The 20628-nt window shown below is 38.3% G+C and overlaps 1 protein-coding gene and 1 long non-coding RNA gene across 2 annotated transcripts in view; one reads left to right on the top strand and one right to left on the bottom strand.

Moving 5' to 3' along the window:
- Positions 1-1425: 1425 nt before the first annotated feature.
- Vwc2 (von Willebrand factor C domain containing 2) overlaps positions 1426-20628 on the bottom strand; it is a 141657-nt gene continuing 122454 nt past the window's right edge. Inside the window, exon 4 of the mRNA XM_021178107.3 lies at positions 1426-2520. Coding sequence (XP_021033766.1) covers positions 2369-2520 — 152 coding nt within the window. The 3' untranslated portion in view covers positions 1426-2368. The remainder of the gene's footprint in view (positions 2521-20628) is intronic.
- Positions 11689-19019, top strand: LOC147001597 (uncharacterized). Its single transcript, XR_015044889.1, has 3 exons — positions 11689-11999; positions 17634-17876; positions 18508-19019. It is a non-coding gene; the product is annotated as an uncharacterized LOC147001597 (long non-coding RNA).

Raw genomic sequence — 20628 nt, forward strand, 5'->3', positions numbered from 1 at the left:
GGAATGGGTGGGTAGGGGAGTGGGGGGGAGGGTATGGGGGACTTTTGGGATAGCATTGGAAATGTAAATGAGGAAAATACCTAATAAGAAATAATAATAAAAAAATAATTTAACTGAAACAGCTCTCTAGACCTGATTTGCAGGGGAACACCTTCCATCAAAAGTAATAATAATTTCATTACTTAGGACATTCCAGTGCAGAGAACCTGGTTCTTGCACATTTGTCTTAGGTATGGTGTGAGTTATTGTAATGCACTGCTCCAGCACCCAGAAGTGTGCCTGGAGACACACAGTGTGAGGCCTGCTGTCTACATCAAGGATGTCCTCCCCCAGATGACATTGTGCTCACTTTCTTTGTAGAAGAATGAGATTTGTTGGCACTCTCATAGCATTTATGTTTTTTTTTCCACTGCAATAATCTGAGAGCCCATTTTTCCATTCTGTAGGAATTCTATTGCCAAGGAAAATAAGAGAATTGGGCCTCATACACTGCAATTGTAATTCACCATGTCTTATGTGGAGAAAAGAGGCAGATTGTATGTAATTACAACTGGCTCAATAGCCCATGTATGTTAGGAGAATAAGTCATTTGTTGGCAAGATGGTAACCTTAGATGACCTTTGTCTTAAAGGAAATCTACTGTTGAGTAATGGAAGGACAGATGATGCCTAACAGGCTTTCATACTAACATTTAAGTGTTGGAAAGCTGAAAACAGGTACCTGAGAGTAACTAGCCAATAAAACCCCTGAGTATTTTCATGAAATTGATGTACATGCTTCTCTGCCTATGCTATGCTACCCAAAATATTCTTCAGAATCAAGGTAAAATATAAGCATATGCAAATGTCTTGGTAATTTTTGTATTTGTTAAGGTATATAATGATTAACATTTTAATGATGAAAATACATTGATTTTCCTTGGCTGTCATTCAACAATTAATGAAGTCCTTGTTTACTGGCAGGGTTTGGGGGTATAAATTGTGTGTTTTAGAAATCTTCACTTTCTAGCCTCTAATTTGCTTTATATATAATATCTTACACTGTAATTTTGTAGTCCTGTTATGCTACAGAAACAGATACTCATGAAGAAAACAAACCAGCCCTAATTTCCCTTTGTCTTCACAAGATTTGTCGTGTGATAGGTACTTAATTTTAAAATTTAGAAAAGAAATAAATGGAGGAAAATGTTCTTAAAGTTTGCAAATAGTTACTTTAGTTTTGTTTACACATATTAAGACCCTGACTGCCTCTCTAACTCATGTTCCTTCAGTGAGCAACACCTAATGACAGTGTTATCATTTTATATTCAAATGAAGATAATTTGGGTGATATATGTCTGCAGGAGAGTCTTAGTAGCCTTTATTTTCCGATGTTTAAGCATAACTGGACAAAGAATGGCTTGCTCACACTGCTCTTGATGTGCAATCCATTTATCATCTCACTATGTCTATTACTGAGGACAGATATCTATCTTAACTAGCAGTATAGGAACACTGTGCTGACTCCTGAGATGTCTGTGGCATATTTTATATTTCAAGCATAAACTTATTCAGAAATTTGACTTTTCTTAACTATTTTCTGGAGAATCCAAAGACTCCCTTCCCCTCATTTTTATAACATCCCAGCTCCATGGACACTAACAGAGATATCCCAGCCTTCCTTTTGCTCAGAAAATGAATTGATATCATGCTTAGAAGAATAGGTACCATGGATAAAAATGAAATGCACATAAGTGTTTATTTATGGGCTGCTATGAGAACTGAGACAGTACCTGTTAGTAATCTTTATACCTCCATATTACAAATGACTAAGAATAAACTATTAAGGGAAATGGGTTAATAAAATAAGTCTGTTTGTGTAAATTAGATTGTGTTTTAAGCATTAGATACATAGCATTTGAACAGGATTTTTATATAAAGCACTCATTATTTTCTGGAGTTTTTTGTGGAGTAGAGCATTCCATGTGCAGGTGAGTTTCCTGGAACCACTAGCACCCTCTTGTGATGCAGTGAAGGCTAACAAAGATATACCGGTACACAGTGAGGACGGTTGACAACAGCATTTTTTTAATATATAAGACTCTAATAGAGGGATTATAGAAACACATTTAATATATAATAGTGAACTTTAGTGTACTTACTGTGAAAATAGCACATTTATTTAGAGAGGGAGTTCTTATTGATGGTTTGAAATACATCCATTTCTGTCTCTTGCTGTATTTGTTACCAAGAAAAACAAAAGTACCAACCATTTTCCTTGACTCCTTATCCAAAGTCTTCTGTTTTTGATTGATATTTCTCAGAGTCATCTAGAATGTCACATTAGTAAAATATTCTAGAAAAACATAAGAGTTTCTGTATTGTGAAGTCTACATTTGTCTGCACTCATGTCTCGTGCACATGGCTTGCCGTTCAATTCTCCACGTGCCCTCTTCATAAGTACAGTGACATATGGTGCACTCGTCAGTCTTCACCTCTCTACCAGCTGGGATGACAGCGGTTTCTGCAAAGCAGTTTGGACCTGCAATACAGAGAAATATTTTATACTATTGTGTACACTAATGTATATAATTAGGTAAATATCCCTATACTGTGTTTCATTCACCTTCTTATGAAGGACAGTTAGAAAACCCATAACAAGAAACAGAAATACCAACTTTTTTTTTCTGAAATGAAACCAATATTACTTAAAATTTTAGGACTAAAACATTGCTATTTTTATAAGTGGTCTATTCCTTTGGGGGCTTTTTTAGAAGCCAAGTCTGTAATCATTAGATTTAACTAAAGTTAATTATTTTAAAAGTACCACTAACCAGAAATCTAGGATCACTCTTCATGGCAGTTTTAGCAGGGAATTGAAACAAGAAAACTATCATTCCACAACTTTCCCACACGTGTTCAAAAATCAGGTGTCCGAGTTATCAGCATTTCTGTTCAACTGCTGGCTGCAAGCTTCAACCCCAGAGTTACTGAGTCTTTAAGGATAGGGGCCAAAGAAGTAAGTTCATAGGTGATGGTAATGCTTACCTGGCAACCACAGAGCAACAGCCCTAGTTACTGCTCAGAGTTTGTCTTCCACAGTCCTTAAGAACTAAGAATAACTGTAATCTTTCCTAGCAATGCCAAGTAAAAGCTTATGAGCACAAAGGCGTGCCTTTGCTGCTTAATTTCAGAATATTAAACCAAGGATATGAAAATGAATAGGAAAAATATTTTCAGTGTGAGTTGAAACTAATGCTACTATAAAAGATTACTTGATTGGTCCTTAGGGGGGAAAAAAAAACTCTTAGGTCAGTTCTAATTCCTTTGGGCTCTGTGTCTGAAGTACATTCTGTATTCAGCAAGAGACATATACCGTCCACCTCTTGGGGGCAACCAAGGGCAACAGTAAATTAGAAGGTGCCATGTAACGTTCTGAAGAAGGAAAGTAACCAACATTATACCATAATCCTTAGGGTACAATAATGGCAGACATATCTTGGTGCTAGGCAACAGATCTCTAATTGAACTTAAGGCCCACTCAATAAAAGGGAAATCATGTCTGGTACTGGAAATCTACCCAACTACCCAGGGATAGTGAAGTCATTGATTTTGGAAGAGACCTTACAACTGCCATGTTACTAAACCAGAGTAATCCCTAACTATATTCTAAGTATTCTAAGTATTTGTCCTTATACCCACAGATAAGTATAGTTCTTATCTTTCATCAAGGAAACTCCTCTTTGAAGTAGATGGAGATCATTACAGAAAAACCCAGGCAATCAGACTGCAGAATTGAGCACAGTCCCAGCTGAAAAATCTACAGTACAACTTCTGTACCTAAGTTTTCAGGGGTCATTGTAGAAGAGGGAATAGACAGCTTGAAAGATCCAGAGGACCAGGGAGTTTGCTGTAATATTATGTGTTATAGGCATGTCAAAAGCTACATCCATGAAGGCCCACTAACATGGCTGACTAAACATGACTTGAACAGAGATAATACCAATAGACACACTAGTCTTTAAAGGGAGTTCTTAGAACTACAGACAACTAAGAGATGATGAGAGAAGCAGAAGTTGCCTTCCCTAGGGAAGAGCACATCAATTGGTTTATCCAATCCCAAAGGGTCAACCCTGAAAACATACATACATATAGCTAATACTGTACAGACTAAAGCAGGTTGCACTTACACATGTAGAAAACATGTATAAGTTAAATTATACACCTAATTGTTTTTAAAACTGCCATGAATTTGAAAGAGAACAAGCGGTCAGTGTATGGAAGAGTTTGAAGGGTACAGCAAGGAGAAAATGTATATACTATAACCTTAAAGTTACTTTAAAATTACCTTTAAATGGTTACTGAGGCCAGAGATGGCTCCCTACATAAAGTACTTGCAACAAGAGCCTGATGACCTGAGTTAGATTTGCCAAACTGTGAAAAAAGTGATCTCCAGAGAGTTTCCATCTGATCTCCACAGTGATACACATGTACCCACATTGATACACATGGTGTACATGTGCTCCCACAATACACATGGTATTTTTATTATCACTAGCTTTATTTTATGACACATATACTTACAACTGTGAAGCCTACAAATGCCCACTAGAGTTAAATATTAGACAATGTTTGAACCTAAATAGAAGCTCCCAACATTGAATAGCAATTTTTCAGAAATCTCACTCATCAGATTTCTTTGCTTCTAAAATCTTTCAGAACATGACCCCAAACACAAATATGTTTAGTTATAGTGTGTGAGGATATCACAGATAGAAAAAGCTTTTGCTAGAAACTTAAAAGTCAATCCAACAGATACCTGCAATAACATTGGCCCTTTCCTGTTACATTAACTTCTGAGGGAACAAGTCACATTTCTTTGCTGGATATTTTTCTAAGTATTGTCTTTGGAGTGGGCACACCCACACTCACCGATACACTTACATGCACACATGTGAGTATATGTGGCCCCTTCTCTGTCATTTGCCTTTTTCTGGTCTTCTGCTTAGATTTTGAAGTTCTGCCCTTGATCATGTCTCTTCTTTTGTTCGCCTCCTTTCTTTCCTTTATTAGTCTTCTTTAGACTAGTCTACCTTTCCTGTAGAGACCTCAAACTTTCAGCAATTACCCCTTTGGGATGATGGTCAAATTATAAATTCAGCTTTACCATCTCTCTTGAGTTCCAGTCTTCTAATTCCTGGGGGCAACTGCTGTATTGCCTTCCTGACAGCAGCAGATGGTCTTGCTTTGAGACCCCCCCCCCAGCCATGTGTGAGCCAGTATTCTACTTTTGTATTAAGATGTAGAATTGTCAGTTCCTTCAGCCCCATGTCTGCCTAGATGCTGCCGTGCTCCTGACTTGATGATAGTGGGCTGAACATCTGAACCTGTAAGTCAGCCCCAATTAAATGTTGTCCTTTATAAGACTTAACTTTGGTCATGTAGTCTCTTCACAGAAATGGAAACTGTCATATTGCTGTTTTAGACTTGAGCATGTTTTTTGTTTGGAAGAATGTAGACTTGGAGACTTTGGATTTGGAAAGTAGTGGACTGCTTTAAGGGGGCTTAATTGTCCATGCTAGTAGGAATATTGAAAACAGAGGTGCTGAGGGCTATTTGAACTGTAGGAACATGACTCGAGAGTTTTCAAAGGAGAAGAATGTTAGTGTGTGGCACAGAAACTGTTTTTGTGATATTTTGATGAAGAACGTGGCTGCTTTGTCTGAAGAGTCTTTCTGCAGCTAAAGTAAAAAGACTTAGATTAATTGTATTGACCACAAAGGAAGACTCAAAAAAGCCTAGTTTAGACTTTATCCCGTGGTTCAGTATTACATGTTTTGATCAAGAATAACAAGCTTAAAAGAAAAAGTACAAACTGTATGGTTGAAGCAATAAAGGGATAGATACCAGGAAGTAAAATGGAGCTGAACCTTGGGTTCAAAGAGATAAACAGATTAGGGAGTGGTGATCTCAGGACCAGATCACACGTAGCTAAGCTTATTGTTTGTATTTGCAGTTATACAATTATGGTGTAGTTATTGCTTTTACTTGGACAAATTATTGTGTGTCAAATTGACATGTGATACCACAAGCTTTTGATCTGAATCTTAAAGCATAATCACCATGAAAAGCTTAGGCCCAGGCATGTGGTACACACTTTTAACACAGGAGACAGAGGCAAGTACATCTCTGAGTTCAAGATGAGCCTGTTAGTTCCTTAAGTCCTGATATGGCAGACCCTGCCTTTAAATCCAGCATTCAGAAGACAGAGCCATGCACATTTCTTGAGTTCAAGGTCAGTCTACAGAGCAAGTTCCATGACAGCCAAGCTTAGGTAGTGAAGGAGTTGGAGAACAGAAAGCTAGTGATTGTGTAATAGAATATAGGGATAAGTTCCAGCCTCAGCAAACAGCAGAACTTGGCAGCTTCAGCCGTGTGGCTCTGGATTTAGAGCCAAGAATAGAAGGGATTACTGGGACAATTGATGTTGTTTAGCTAGATCTAAGAAATTAAGCAGTGATTAAAAGACCAGAATCACTGAGGTGAAATCTTCCGGAAAGTGTTTTCTGAGAACACAAAGACTTCCATTCACCAAGGCTGACCTTGCTAGAGCTACTGCTGAGTGCCAGATCTGCCAACAGCAGAAACCACTACAGAGCCCCATTTCTTGATGTGGCCAGCCAGCAACCTGGTGGCAGGTTGACTACGTTGGACCACTTCCTCGGGAAAGCACAACGTTTTGTTCTTACTGGAATAGATATTTATTCTGGTTATAGATTTGCCTTTCTTGCATGTAATGCTTCCACTAAAAACAGCATTCATGGACTTATAGAATGCCTTGTCCACCACCATGCCATTCCACACAGAGTTGCTTCTGACCAAGGACCCCATTTCACCACCAGAGAAGTGTAACAGTGGGCCCATGGTCATGGAATTCACTTGTCTTATCAGTAATGTTCCCCACCATCCTGAAGCAGCTGGCCTGATTGAAATATAGAATGGCCCTTTGAAGATACAATTACAGAAACAACTAGATGGCAGCAGCATAGGGGTTGGGGCAGGGCTCTTTAGGAGGCAGTATATACTTTGAATCATCATTCTATATACGATACAGTTTCTCCCATAACCAAGATTCAGGAGTACAGGAATCAAGGGGCATAAAAGGAAGAGTTCCACTTACTATCACTCCTACAGACCCATTAACAAAGCTTTTGCTTCCTGTTGCCTCAACACTAAGTTATGCTGGCCTAAAAGTTTTGGTTCTAGAGTAGGGAGTGTTCCTGCCAGGAACCACAACAAACATTCCATACAGCTGGAAGCTCAGACTTCCCTCTGGTCATTTTGTGCTTCTAATGCCTTTAAACCAACAGGCTAAGAAAGGAATAACAGTGTTAAGAGGGGTGATAGATCCAGATTACCATGGGGGAAATTGGATTGCCTCTCCACAATGGAGGTAAGAAAGATTATGTCTGGAGAGCAGGTGATCCTTTAGGGTGTCTCTTAGTACTACCATGTCCTGTGATTAAAGTCAATGGGAAACTGCTAATCCTGCCTAATCCAAGCAGGATGACAAAGGGCACAGACCCAACAGGAATGATGGTGGAGGTTACTCGTCCAGGAAAAGAGCCAAGACCTGCTGAGGTGCTTACAGAGGGTGTAGGAAATACATAATGGGTAGTAGAGGAAGGCAGCTATAAATACCATCTAAGGCCACATGATCAGTTGCAGAAACAAGGATTATAAGTGGCGTGAGTGCTTCTGTTTTAAGAACACATTTGTATAGATATTTGGGCTCCCCCCCCAATTTCTTTAACATCAATTAAGAGAATATCAATGGCTATTTAATTTGCGATACTAAAAGGAAGTTTCTCAAGGGACATTGACCTATTCTAAATTTACAATCCATTTGCGATTGTATGAGTATTTATGACCTGATTGTTGTTTCATTTGGATATGAGATATAATTTATGTCAGATTGACAAGGGATGGGTTGTGATGGCTACTCTTGGTTGTCAATTTGACTATTTCTAGAATGAACTACAATCCGGAAATGAAGGGTATACCTATGACCCAGATCTTGAGGCAGAGTGGCTATGGAAAGCTTAGGCCCAGGCAAGGTAGTACACACCTTTAAGCCCAGAAACAGAGGCAAGCAGATCTTTGAGTTCAAGGCCAGCCTGGGACAGAGCCAGTTCCAAATCCTGGCATGATGATACACACTGTTAGCTTGGCCCAATCTTCTGGTAGAAGCCTACATAAGGACAATGGAAAAAAGAAGGGCTGGTTCTACTTTGCCTGCTTATACATAATTGGAACCTACTTCTTCAGAATTCCTGCTTACACAGAAGACCAGTTGAAACACCCAGCCTTGTGAAACTGAGTAACTACTCTTGGACTTCTCACTCACAGATGCCAATTGCTGGGTTAGTTGGATTGTAGACTGTAAGTCATTCCAATAATTTACCTTAATATATAAAGACATTTCATAAGTTCTATGATTCTAGAAAACACTGACTAATACACCTTCCTCGCCAGTTTTTGGGACTTGTATGCAAAGATCTATAAACATTGCTGTATATGCCTTGTGCAAATGAGTTTTCATATCTTTAAGGTAAATACAACAAAGAAAAATTGCATGCCTGTATGATAGTTGCATATTTAGTTCTCATAAGAAACTGCCAACTAGAATTGTTTCTTTTTTGTTTAAGAATATTTGTGTTTGTATTTATTTGTATTTATTATTATTGTACTGTATTTGTATTTATTTCTTTAAAATTTCATACATTTGTACAATGTATTTTAATTTCATCCACCATTACCTTCTTCCAACCCTTTGGGGTCCCTCACTCTACCATCATCCCAACTTCATGTCCTCTTTTTCGTTATTAGTAATCACATGCGTACCCATATGTTATGGGTATGCTATCATCCACCGAGGCATGGGAAACTTGTCAGTGGCCATTTCCACAAAGAAGAGTGACTTTTTCTCCTTCAACAACAATCAATAGCCAAAGGTTCAGTCTTGGGGAATGGTTTCCTGTTCTGGCTGGAATTTTGACAGGTTTGATCCTTTGCAGGACATGTATAGGTAACCAAAGCATCAGAGAGTTGATGGGCAGCAGTTATGGCATGTCCAGTGGTATTTCATACCTAGCCTCCTCATCTGTCAGCTCTTGCATTCTTTCTAACCATTTTTCTATAATCTTCCTGAGCCTTTGGTGAGGAGGGGGCAGGTTAATATAGATGGTTCATCTACAAGTGGCCTCTCAGGATTATTTATACTTGCTGCTGTGGCCATATAACATGTCCCTGTGGTAAATACTACCCATCACAAAAAGTTAAATCTGTGACTAAAGTTGAGAGCAATACAAATCTATACATATAAACAAATATTTAGAAGGCAGATTGACACTTATGACCATTTAACATAACAAGTCCCCACTAAGGATCTATAATTTCTCTAGTTATAGGCTTTTGAGCAGGCTTATTATTATTATTATAATACCTTCTGTGAAGCAGTCCTCATCTCCAGTCAGAAAGTGGTTGGTAATCCCCATAACCATCAGGTCAGGTCAGTAATGTCACTTGCATGGTTCAGCCCTGGTTGAGATTGTTGATGACTTTTCTTCCCTGAAAGCCTACACACAGTACCTTCTAGTACTCTTAAGCTAGCCAGAAGGGAGAGTTTCTTTGTCAGTGAGGTTTTTTGGATGCACCAGCCTGCTTCCAGAAGATTTGGACTACTAAATGAAAATCTCAAGTGCCAGACATAGGATACTTCCCTATAAGTTATTAGTCAGTGCATCCTCAGCAACACCCAAAACAACACAAGCCATTCCCATTTCTCTTGGTTGTCCAGCATGATTAGATGGTAGGGCCATCTTGTTAAAGACACCACTCAGTTTGGATTAAGGGCATACAGAACTGTTTCCTAAAGAGACATTAAATTTTACACCACACCAGTGCCCTATTTATTTGCATCTTAAGAGACTTTGGTTTTGTTACACCAAAGATCAAGCCATTCTGAGACAGAAGTAGCATGTGCCCACATTTGAATGCTTGTTTCTTTAGTGCCTGGTGATGACCATCATTCTCTTGTGCTTCTGTGCTCCTCCCTATCCCAGGTACTGTTCCTTTACCAAACATGGTTTCTTCAATCCTGTATCTTGTACTCCTATTTTTTTTTTACTTTCACAGAGTAACAACTTATATTTGAACAAAATAGAATGCACAATTTTTCTCTTTTGTATAACTCAGACAGTCAGCAAATTCACAATTCTCCTGCCTCTGTTCTTTCAGTGCTCAGTTTGCTGGGTGGCATGTGCTGCCATGTTCATCTTGGCCATTCACATTAATGTACTGTTTGAAAATTCACCAGGAATTCTGTATTTTGACAACTTAACCCTGTTATTTCATGAAAATGTTATAATTGATTTACACTTAAGTATGTTATCCATTTAAATTAATTTTGTGTAAATTGGGACATTTAGATTTTATCTTCTTATCCTGAATATAATGTGTTGTTTCAGCACTACATTTTGATAGACTCATTTTTTTTCCTGCTAAATTTTAAAAAAAGATTTATTTTATTTATGTGAGTACACTGTTGCTCTCTTTAGACACACCAGAAGAGAGTATCAGATCTTATTACAGATGGTTGTGAGTTACCATAAGATTGCTGGAATTGAACTAAGGATCTCTGGAAGAGCAGTCAGTGCTTTTACCCACTGCACCATCTCTCCAGCTCCCTTTTCTAGTAATTTTGATTTGTTTATTTAAAATTCTTTTCAAATGCATTTAATCTTACAAATTCCCTTCTCAACTTTGCTGTCTCTCAGACTTTTGTTTTCATCGTTACTTAAATGAAATATTATTACATTTCTCTTTGGAATTTACCTAGTACTCCAGTCTTAATGTATGCTGTAAAATCTCCAAGTATTTGGGTTGTTTGTTTTTGCTGTTTTTCTGTTAGAGACAGCTAATCTAATTTCAATGTGATCTAAGTGTGCATACAGTATAGTTTTCTATCTTTTAAACTTTTAAAAATGTGTTGCATGGTCTATAACTTGGTTTGGCTTAGCAAATATTCCAGATGTTCTTGAGAAAAAGGAAATGTGTGTTCTGTTGCTATTGAATGACATGAACAAAGCGAGAGATAGTGAGTAAGTGGCTGATGCTCTAGTGCTCTCTTTTCACTGGTTTCCTCTTGGCTATATGTGTCTGTTCTAGTATTTTGAGTATTGAAATTCCAAGCATGGCAAGAGACTCAGATATTTCATCTGAATTTTTATAACATTTCCCTTCACCGAGTTTTATGTTCGATTTATAAGAAAATAAGTTGTTTGAAGGCTGTTTTCTCATTTTTAAAAATCAACACCTTTCATCATTATATAATATCTTAGTAAATACATATTGCAAACTTTACTGTAACTGATGAAATATGCAAAGAAAAGGGAGGGAAACAGATACTCTCTGGAACCATAAAATGCTCAGGTGAAATCACAAAGTGCAGAACTAAAGTAAAAAAAAGCAGGAATAAAAGCAACAAATAGAAAAGAGTAACAAATATGGTAGATATAAATGAAACAGCAGTTATCACAATGAGTGTTCAGTGGTCTGAATCTATCAAGAAAGAGATTGTTAGAGTGGCTCACAAGCAATATACAGCTAAATGGGATGTCTGTGTCTTCTTTTCTCTTTCAAGGCTAAAGCATCTGTGCAGAACAGGAGGTAGAAAGATTGGAAGAGCCAGAGGTGATGGACAACACCAAGAAAATAGCTTTTCCCAAGCATAACAGGACTGATGCACATGAGAACTTACATAGATTCACAACATGTACAAGATTTGCACAGCTTCAAACCAGACACAATCCCAGCAAAGAGAAGGGGAAGTGGACACAAAAGTCCTACACCAAGCAAAGTGTTTGCAACTGATAACTGCTGGGAATGGAAAAAAAATCTTTTCTTCAGTGGAATGACACATGAACCAACCACAGCCCTGGGTGTCAACCACAGCCCCAGGTAGGCCACTCAGGAACAGTTGGTCAACATAAAATGGACTTCTTGTTTCTTTTGCTGTAGTGTGTGTATGTGTGTGCGCACACACACACACACACACACACACACACACACACACACACACGCACATGCACATAGACTTGTATATGTATGAGCCCATGCATGTGCACAGGTGTGCTTTTTGTTTTTAATTTTAAAATACAATCACATCACTTCCCTTTCTTTCCTCCCTCCATCTCCATCTCATCTATGTCCCTTCTCTCTCACCATCCTATGTTCACCTGCTCGCTTTCAAATTGATAGCCTCTTTTTGATTACTGTTATATAATCTGTAGGTATATAACAGCTTAGTCTCTTTTTGTTGTTTGTGTGTATATGGTCTCAGCTCTGACCATTTTGTATCAGATACAGTTAGAAGGCTCATTCCTGAGAAAAGCTAATTTCCCATCTTCTGTCAGTTGTCAGCTGCCTCACAGCTGACTAACTGGTACTTTTGGTCCATAATGCTTGTCTCCTCTTCCATGATGTTCCCTGAGCTATAGATGCAGGAGCTGGGCTGTAAATGTATTCATTTGGGCTGGGCTACCCAGGATCTATTAGTTTCTGTATTGTGCCACTTGGGCTTTCATTGTTTCCCACACACACACAAAAAAAGACTAACAAAACAAAACAAAAAAACCCCACCTCATCATCAAATGGGTCATTGTGGTAATCCAAGTGACAAAACAATACAGATTATTGGTGTAACTCTTGCTTGCCTCTCAGAGGCCGAGGCTGAGCCCTTTTGCTGAAGCCACCAAACTTAGACACTGGATTCAGGTATCTAAAAGCCTCCTTCCTGAGATGTAGCTTCCATAGTACCAGAAACTATAATGCAAGCTGCCAATGGGTGGAGGACAATTTACAGTCCTTCCCAGCAGTGTCATTTATGCACCACAACAATGACCAACATGGCAAGATATCCATAAGCTTGCAATAGCAGAACTCACATGTTTGTGGAAAACATCAGCTTTTTGGTTGGATTTAAGGCTTACATTAAGTCATCAGGAAGAAAAGTGTGTGGTACTAAAACCTGGCCAAATATCTGGGCCTAGTAAGGTAGGTCATAAGAGAACTCTCTACTACTTCTTTGCTATGCTAGCTTAATTCCTAACATAGTATAGTATTCCCCTTATACTAATACATTAGTGTACCCATTAAGCCTCTTCCAACAAGCTTCTCTTTACAATAAATAGAGACTCTTAGAGAAAACCCACAACTGAACATGATGCATAGAGCAATGGATTCTGAAGTAGGCCCAGTTATTATTTTTTAAGAGAGAGAAAATATGAACTGAGGTGGTGGAGGGGAAATATGGAAAGAGTTCAGGGAGGGGAAAGAGTATGACCAAAATATATTGTAAGAGAAAATTAAAAATAAATTTTGAGAAAAAGAAAGGCACATTAAAGGTTGAAGGCTGACTCATGTGAACACTGGTCAGAGGGAAGTGGAATTGTCTTACTTCTTAACAAACAGAATACTAGAATGCTGGAAAGATTATCACTCATAATTACCTGATGGAAAAACATAAATGAATTAACAATATTGCTGCATGAAATTGGGCTCTGATAATATAGTCACTTAATAATAAATTAACAACCATACCCTTAGTTGCATTTATAATGAGGGAAATAGAATAACCTTAATTCTAATTACTTAATTTTAATATATAATAATCTTCTTAGTCATTTGCTCTGCAATAGGCAAAACAAGTTCATAACTATGGAAAGTACATTCAGAATCCATAAGTATTAATTGAGTAATATAGGTAATAAGTACTGATTAATTGTATTATTGTTGACTTGGCCTAGATAACTAATGATGGCTAATTCCAGAATAATTCTATTCTATAATAATAATAATGCTTTATTTCCTCAGGGACAAGTTTATGAATAAACCTTGTTAAACTGTTCTTTCTTATGCCAGTCTGACTTCAGGATGGAGGGTTGGCAATTGTAGAAGCTGTTTTTCATACCTTCTGGACCCCAGAGATGTGCCAACTTTAGTTGATGTGCAGTGAAGTAGCCTGCATGCTAGTGTTACTCAAAATCCATGTGCAGACACTAGGTGGAAAATGCGACAGTATTGAAGTTAGGCCATTTCAGGGCAGGGTTGAATTATGAAATGCCCCCAGGACCAGCCATCTCTTAAAGAGGGGATCGTAGATCCATTCTGTCTTTGTTCCTACCACTTTTTCTATGTGGGATGCCACCATACGACAAACACACACACACACACACACACACAGAGCAAGTACCATTAGAGTACAGATACCCACAAGGTACACTAAACTTGACAGCAACTTGATCTTGGACTTTTCTGCTTGTAGAACTTTAAGAAAATATACTCTGATGGTTCTAAATCATTCAGTCTGTAGTGTTTTACATTATTTGTTTTTATTTTTATTATATGAGTGTGTTTATGCAAACTGCATGTGTATTGGTGGTAGTGGAGGCCAGAGGGGTATCAAGTATCTTGCAGCTGGAGTTACAAGCCACCATGTGGATTCTAGGACCTGAACTTGGATGCAGTTTTAATTTTCATTTCCTCAATGCCAGACGTTTAGATTTCTTTAAAACACTTATCACTTCAGGTTTTAACTGTTAAAGCAGACATTATTATTGCCGTCTCCTGGGGCGCTGAGACCTGTGCAGCTCTTCCCATGCTCTGGATGAGTTGTATATCTGGCATATGACTGCAGATGGATTTCCAAATGGGGTCATGAAAAAACACTCAATTAGTTTAGTTCAACTGTTACTTTTACCTCTTTCAAAGCCATGTTCTGGGTGTATGTTCATCTAACAGAGTAACATCTTCCACCTTGAGTCTTTTATATGCGTTGCTAAGAAAGAAAAGAAAGAAAGAGAGAAAGAGAGAGAGAGAGAGAGAGAGAGAGAGAGAAAGGAAGGAAGGAAGGAAGGAAGGAAGGAAGGAAGGAAGGAAGGAAGGAAGGAAGGAAGGAAGGAAGGAAGGAAGAAAGGAAGGAAGGAAGGAAGGAAGAAAGAAAGGAAGGAAGAAAGAAAGACATGGTGTCAGAGGTTCACTCATTGCAGGTTTGGCCTCACTGCTATGTCTTCCATGAAGCAAAGCATCCTTGTGATGGTTTGTATATCCGTGAACCAGGGAGTGGCACCATCTGGAGGTGTGGCCTTGTTGGAATAGGTGTGACCTGGTTGGAATGGGTGTGTCACTGTGGGTGTGGGCATAAGATCCCCACCCTAGTTGCCTGGAAGTCAGTCTTCCACTAGCAGCCTTTGGACGAAGATGTAGAACTCTCAGCTCTGCCTGTGCCACGCCTGCCTGGATACTGCCATGATGATAATGGACTGAACCTCTAACCTGTAAGCTAGCCCCAATTAAATGTTGTTTTTTATAAGACTTGCCTTGGTCATGGTGCCTGTATACAGCAGTAAAACCCTAACTAAGACAATCATGGTAGGCAGCATGTGCCAGAGCAAGTTGCTCACCCCAAGGCAGCCATGAAACAGATGGAAAGTATTGATACCTCTTTATCTCTTTATCAGGCATGCCACCAATGACCTAAAGAGTGCCCACTGTGTCCCCAACACCTTTCATTAATCCCATTTGTGAACTAGTCTTTAGCACATAGACTTTTGGGAGAGATTATTAGAGCTGAATAATAAATAGCACCAGATACCCCTGGTTTCTTTCTCATTTAGCATACCAAGGAACCAAGATTGTCCCAGCAAGTTTATCTGAGAGCATGGGCTTTTTACCATCTCCACTACTGCCCGCCCATTCCAAGGGCTGTGTTCCCAGTGCAGTCACTAATGGGTTAACAGTCCCATGACTCCTTCTCAAGTTCTCATTGTTAGCACTTTTGTGTACTTCCACTGGAGAACTGAGAGAATTACACTAGAAACAATACCTTATAAAATGTGTTTTGCTGCTGTTGTGCCATTGAGTCTTTGTAATTTGAAGGGTTGCCAGAGGAACCTTTACATTTATGAAGCTTTATATTACTAGATGTGATATAATAAGGTTACTCTCTTAAATCAACACTGGATTTTACAGTACTTTTCTTTGCAGAGCTGTTTTTAATGAGCTTGTGGTTTAAAATTATCCTAATTTTTATTAAATTTATTGAGAGTTGTTCTGCTTTTACGTGCTAATTTTAATTATTGTATATTACTCGCTTCTCAAAAACTTGCAAAAAGTCATTTTGAAACTAAATTATTTAACAGATATTTTACTTTTTACATGTGTTTCACATCATTCAAATGATTTCTTTTGAGGCATTTTTAATAAGGCCAGAAAATATCTAACCTACTTGAGACTTTAATCATTTATTATCAAGTTATGTAATATCTCCCATAATAAATTTAGCTTCACAACTATGATATCCTCTGTATATTTTATGATTCTGTAAGCTAATGCTACTAATATTTTATTATTTTTAACCTTTGACTTATTGAAAGCCATTATTATTTTATTGCTCTGATCAAGGAATTTGTTTTCAGGTTTATCTATATTTCTGTATTTCCTATTTTCCAATTTGTTTAATTTCTAATTTTCAGACTTTTGTTTCTATGCTGACTCACTTTTTGGATTGTAGTGAAGCTACAGCTGGGTTTGCAGGTCTGACAGCACAGCTCTTGCCCTTCCACATGCAAGCCTCTGCTTCCTTCCTACAGAGGTCTGAGCAGCTCCATAAACAGCAGGCCCTTACTCCTGCCCCAAGCTGGAAGGCCTGGCCACAAATGTGCCTTGAGGGTCACCAGCCTGTCTCTACCCTCTGCCTTCCTGCTACCTGAGATTCACTATGGAGGTTTCCTCTACACCCCATGGGAACATCTTACACTGATGCTTCCAACAAAGAGTTGTGTCATGACTATAGCAGAATAGAAGTGTGTGTAAGGGGGGTGCTATTACTCTAATTGCATATGACTTGGAATTTTCATGGAAACCATTGAAACTTTCAGTGAATTTTGTTTTTTAAGAATTGAAGATAAAAGTCAATCAATAATGACGGTGGAACAGAAGCTTTCAAGTGCTAAAATTCTGATAAATAAGGGAAAGCAGAAAATGAAATGTGTCCAATGACTGTTCTGTGATTCTTGTGTGGTGTGAGAAAGCTGCACATTAACCACAACAGTGAAAACTTGTGGGGAGGCGGGAAGCTTGTAAGGAACTGCCCAGTATCTACGCCCCACCCCTCTTCCTCCCTCTTTCCCTCCCTCCTCTTGTCCCTCCATCCCCCCCCCACTCTCCTGTTCTCTTCCCTATTCCTTTTCTATTCTCCCCTCTCCCCTCTCTTCCACTTCCTCTCTGTGTATTTTTCCATCTCTCCCACCCGTCCCCCTTCTTCCTTCCTTCCTATTCTCTTCAGTGACAATATAAAAGTATGGGATGGGAAGACAAATGGAGGCATCTTGGTATGAAATTCGGGTACAGTTGCTTTTCCCTTTTTATTTTGTTTCTTAGTGGCCTCATATGCCTGTGAGATAAGTGATCCTGGCAGAGGAGAGGGAGGGATCCAGAATGTCTCCTGACCATCTAATTAGAAGCAGCATGAACTTTGAGCAACTTCCATTAATGGTTTGCTCTTTACTTTTCCTTTGTTGTCTTTTAAATCAGATAAACTGGAGAAGAAACAGCAACGATGACACCAGTTGATCTGCAAGTTTACAAGTTGATCTGCACATGTGAATGTAGTATTAAATATTTATACACAATTACATTATGCTTTAAACAATTTGTAAAACAAAAATCTGTATGTGACTGAGAAGCAAGCAGATGGCACTTGGATGCTGGTCTAAAAATCTTTCTTCATTTTCTTGTGGGTTCATAAAGTTATATGAAAATTATTTTGTTTTCAAGGTAAGTTTAAACATAGGAAGGAAAATATCACTCAATTAAGTGGGTACTAAGTATACTGTATAACAGAAAGTGTTCTTTTAATATTTATCCCTTATAGTGTATCTGTAAATTCAGCTTGGAAACATACATCTGTTTACACATTACAAAAATAAATAACTAATTATTATAGTAAACCTTATTACCACATGAAAAGCAGTTTCAATAAATATGTTTAAAAGAGAAACTGTTCTTCAAATGCCTACAGACAATCATTCTACTATGAAATGTAAATGAACCCAACACTTTCAGAGAAAATGAACATATTCTGAAATAACACCATGGTGGTTTAAGACAAGCAAATCATGACAGATGGGAACTATCAGAGTGTCTCCAAAAAGCTATTGCACACTATTTCATGGATCTTTCCACACAGATTTTTGGAGTCTAGTTAACTTCCTGAAACAAACCAGAGACCCCCAGGGTACCCTAAAAGGAAACAGACAATGTGGGCATGAGGAGAGGCAGGGTAGACTCAGGTGGACCTACTTCTGTCTTTCTTCTTTTTAAATTTCAATGTAATTCCTAATATTTTAGACTTTCTAATGTCCCAAATATAATTTTAAACTGTCCTTTGCATTTCTTAAATCCACAGGTGTATTGTTATGAACAGACTGTTGAGACAAATGCAACAACACTGAGTCAAGTGCTGACACAGGACTTCCTTTTTCCCACTTGAACACGTATGTCAGCACCAGAGCTGGACACTTCTTAGAGCCTGGAGACAGCACAGGAGAGAACAGACAGACAAGATAGACAGACAAACCAGAGAGTATGGAACAGCTTCAGTAAACATTTGGAAACAGGGATGAGAGTGTCTAAGGAAGAGTGAACCCCTGAAAAAACTGCCTTCAAAGATTTGAAAATAAGTTTGTATAAAAGGAAAAGGTAAAAAATATCCACTGACAATACACATTATACCTAACATTGTAAGAGGAAAGTGATTCATTACAGCAAAGGGCATGCATGAAACCCTAGGAGTAGAGGAACACAGTGGCCATGACCTTATGTGTATTCAAGTCTAGACTGGCTAAATTATGTCTACAAACTAGCTCAAGGAAATGCCCAACAATTTTTCTTTTTAAATTGGCAAGCACATGAGAGTGTGCAAGGATAAGAGCATTAAAGTTTTCACATTCTGGGCCTATCTGACATGGGATTTCAATTTCATTTACTCAGTATATTCAGTAACATAGAAATCAGTTATCAAGATTTTAGACCATCAAAAAAATAAGCTGAGGTCTCTTAAGTAATAACATAAATAGGCCAAAATATAGAAATAAGATAAAGTAGAAAATCTGTGGTAGAATGAACTGAATAGTACTCAGAAGAAAACTTGAACACAGAGCAACAGATTAGAACAGAGGGCACATAAGAGGCATGAATATATAGTGAAAAGATGTAACAGTTGTCTAAAGGAACAGAGACTAAATATTTAAACTTGGACACCATAGTCTTTGAGGCCAATTAGGCTTCATTGTTGTTCACAAAGGCATAATATGTAGGAAAGAATAAGGGCAGTTCTAATAAAACTTTTATTAATAAAATCTGGAAGCTCATTTGATTTGGTCAGGGAGCCACACAGTTGCTCAATATTAGTCCCATCTTTGGGAAATTAAGATATGGTATTAGTATTAGAGGATAAGATACCACATACCATTTTTAAAAGATTAAAGTTCTTAGAAAAATGGCTACAGATGAAAAAGTTGGAAAAAAAAAGGAAAAAAGCTTTATTGCAATGTACAACTTGGGATATCAGTGTGAACCAGCTGAACAATGAGAAACATTATGGCAAAAAAAGAAAGAAAGAAAGAAAGAAAGAAAGAAAGAAAGAAAGAAAGAAAGAAAGAAAGAAAGAAAGAAAGAAAGGAGAGAAAGACAGACAGACAAATGTTAAACTTCCTCCAAACCATTAGAGAGAAAGAGGAAGAGATAAGGTCCACCCTGGAATTCAGAGAAGAGAAAAATGCCTTATGAGACTGTAAAGAGATTGGAACAAGAGGTCCAGAGTTAGCAAATAGATTTAAGACTAGTTAGGATGTGTGAATCATAATAGGATTCGTCATGCTGTCTCATCCACGTATATAATGCACTTCAGTTATACCACATTCAAACAGGAAGGCAAAATAAAGAGCTTCAAATGAGCAATTGATGGAAATTTTCATCTGCTGTGTCTTTTGTTTATGGGACCCTTGAGACAGAAGGGATGTGTCCTGAGAGGAGGCCTTAGAGGCACTGAAGGGACTCAGTCAGGTGGACGGGTGTCAGAACTGTGAGGACAAAAAACAATTACGACATCTTAAAGAAAAGGAGCTGGTGCCTAAAAGGTGTCTGTTGTGGTCCAAAGCATGGATGGTAGGACTGAATCTGAGTGGTTGTAAAACCAAGTAAGTTCTGTCTGAGTCCTGCCACATGCATTGAGCAACTCACAGTATTTACATTCCACATTGTATTTATTCCAAGTCTGGGCTACACTCATAGAAGAGATCACAGAAAAAGGTGGCCATGGATGCTGCATGAAAACATGACCCACTGGCTATTTCTGACTGCTAGGAAAAAGCCAAGTGTCTTGAGTGCCTTCCATACATTCTCTCATGTGACTTTCAGAGCAGTGCAGTGTTAGATGCTGGGAGCATCATGAATCCTTTCCATTCCCCGAGGCATCAATTCTAATTATGGAAGAGACTGACAGTCATGTAGAGTACTCTGCACCCCC

This window comes from Mus caroli, unplaced genomic scaffold (assembly GCF_978045245.1).
Source record: "Mus caroli unplaced genomic scaffold, Mus_caroli_1 scaffold_13, whole genome shotgun sequence".
NCBI lineage: Eukaryota > Metazoa > Chordata > Mammalia > Rodentia > Muridae > Mus > Mus caroli.